A 384-nucleotide genomic window follows, 5' to 3' on the forward strand; every position below is an offset into this window, starting at 1 on the left:
CGTGCCGCTGGTTGTCCTCTCCCGGCACTGAGCCACCAGCAAACAATCCCATTCTCCACTCTCCATTTACACAACCTTCCCCAGGTCGTCAGCCAGCAGGGGACGCGGCGCGGGCAGGGAGATGTGGCAGGACTCTGGATGGCTCCATGCCCACAGAAACCTACCCACCTTCTGAGCAGCCTCGGAGGGGCAGAGCTGCCCACCGAGCGTCGTCCCACCGAGCGTTGTCGACCCACCACAGCAATGCTGTTTCCTCTCTGCAGGTCCTGGCATTTCCAGCTACAGCTCCAACCCTCCGGCCGCAGGGACAAGCTTGGTGCCCTGCCTGAACCAGGCTCTTGGAGACGTGCCCAAGGAGAAGCAGGCGGGCACCCCGCTCTACCT

General features: G+C 63.3%; 1 protein-coding gene across 1 annotated transcript in view; it reads left to right on the top strand.

Annotated features, from left to right (window-relative positions):
- Positions 1-384, top strand: part of ENTPD2 (ectonucleoside triphosphate diphosphohydrolase 2) — a 4,737-nt gene that overhangs the window by 488 nt on the left and 3,865 nt on the right. The window contains exon 2 of the mRNA XM_010142396.1: positions 242-384. Within this exon, the coding sequence (XP_010140698.1) occupies positions 242-384 (143 nt within the window). The remainder of the gene's footprint in view (positions 1-241) is intronic.

The sequence above is a fragment of the Buceros rhinoceros genome, unplaced genomic scaffold (assembly GCF_000710305.1).
Source record: "Buceros rhinoceros silvestris isolate BGI_N320 unplaced genomic scaffold, ASM71030v1 scaffold22000, whole genome shotgun sequence".
NCBI lineage: Eukaryota > Metazoa > Chordata > Aves > Bucerotiformes > Bucerotidae > Buceros > Buceros rhinoceros.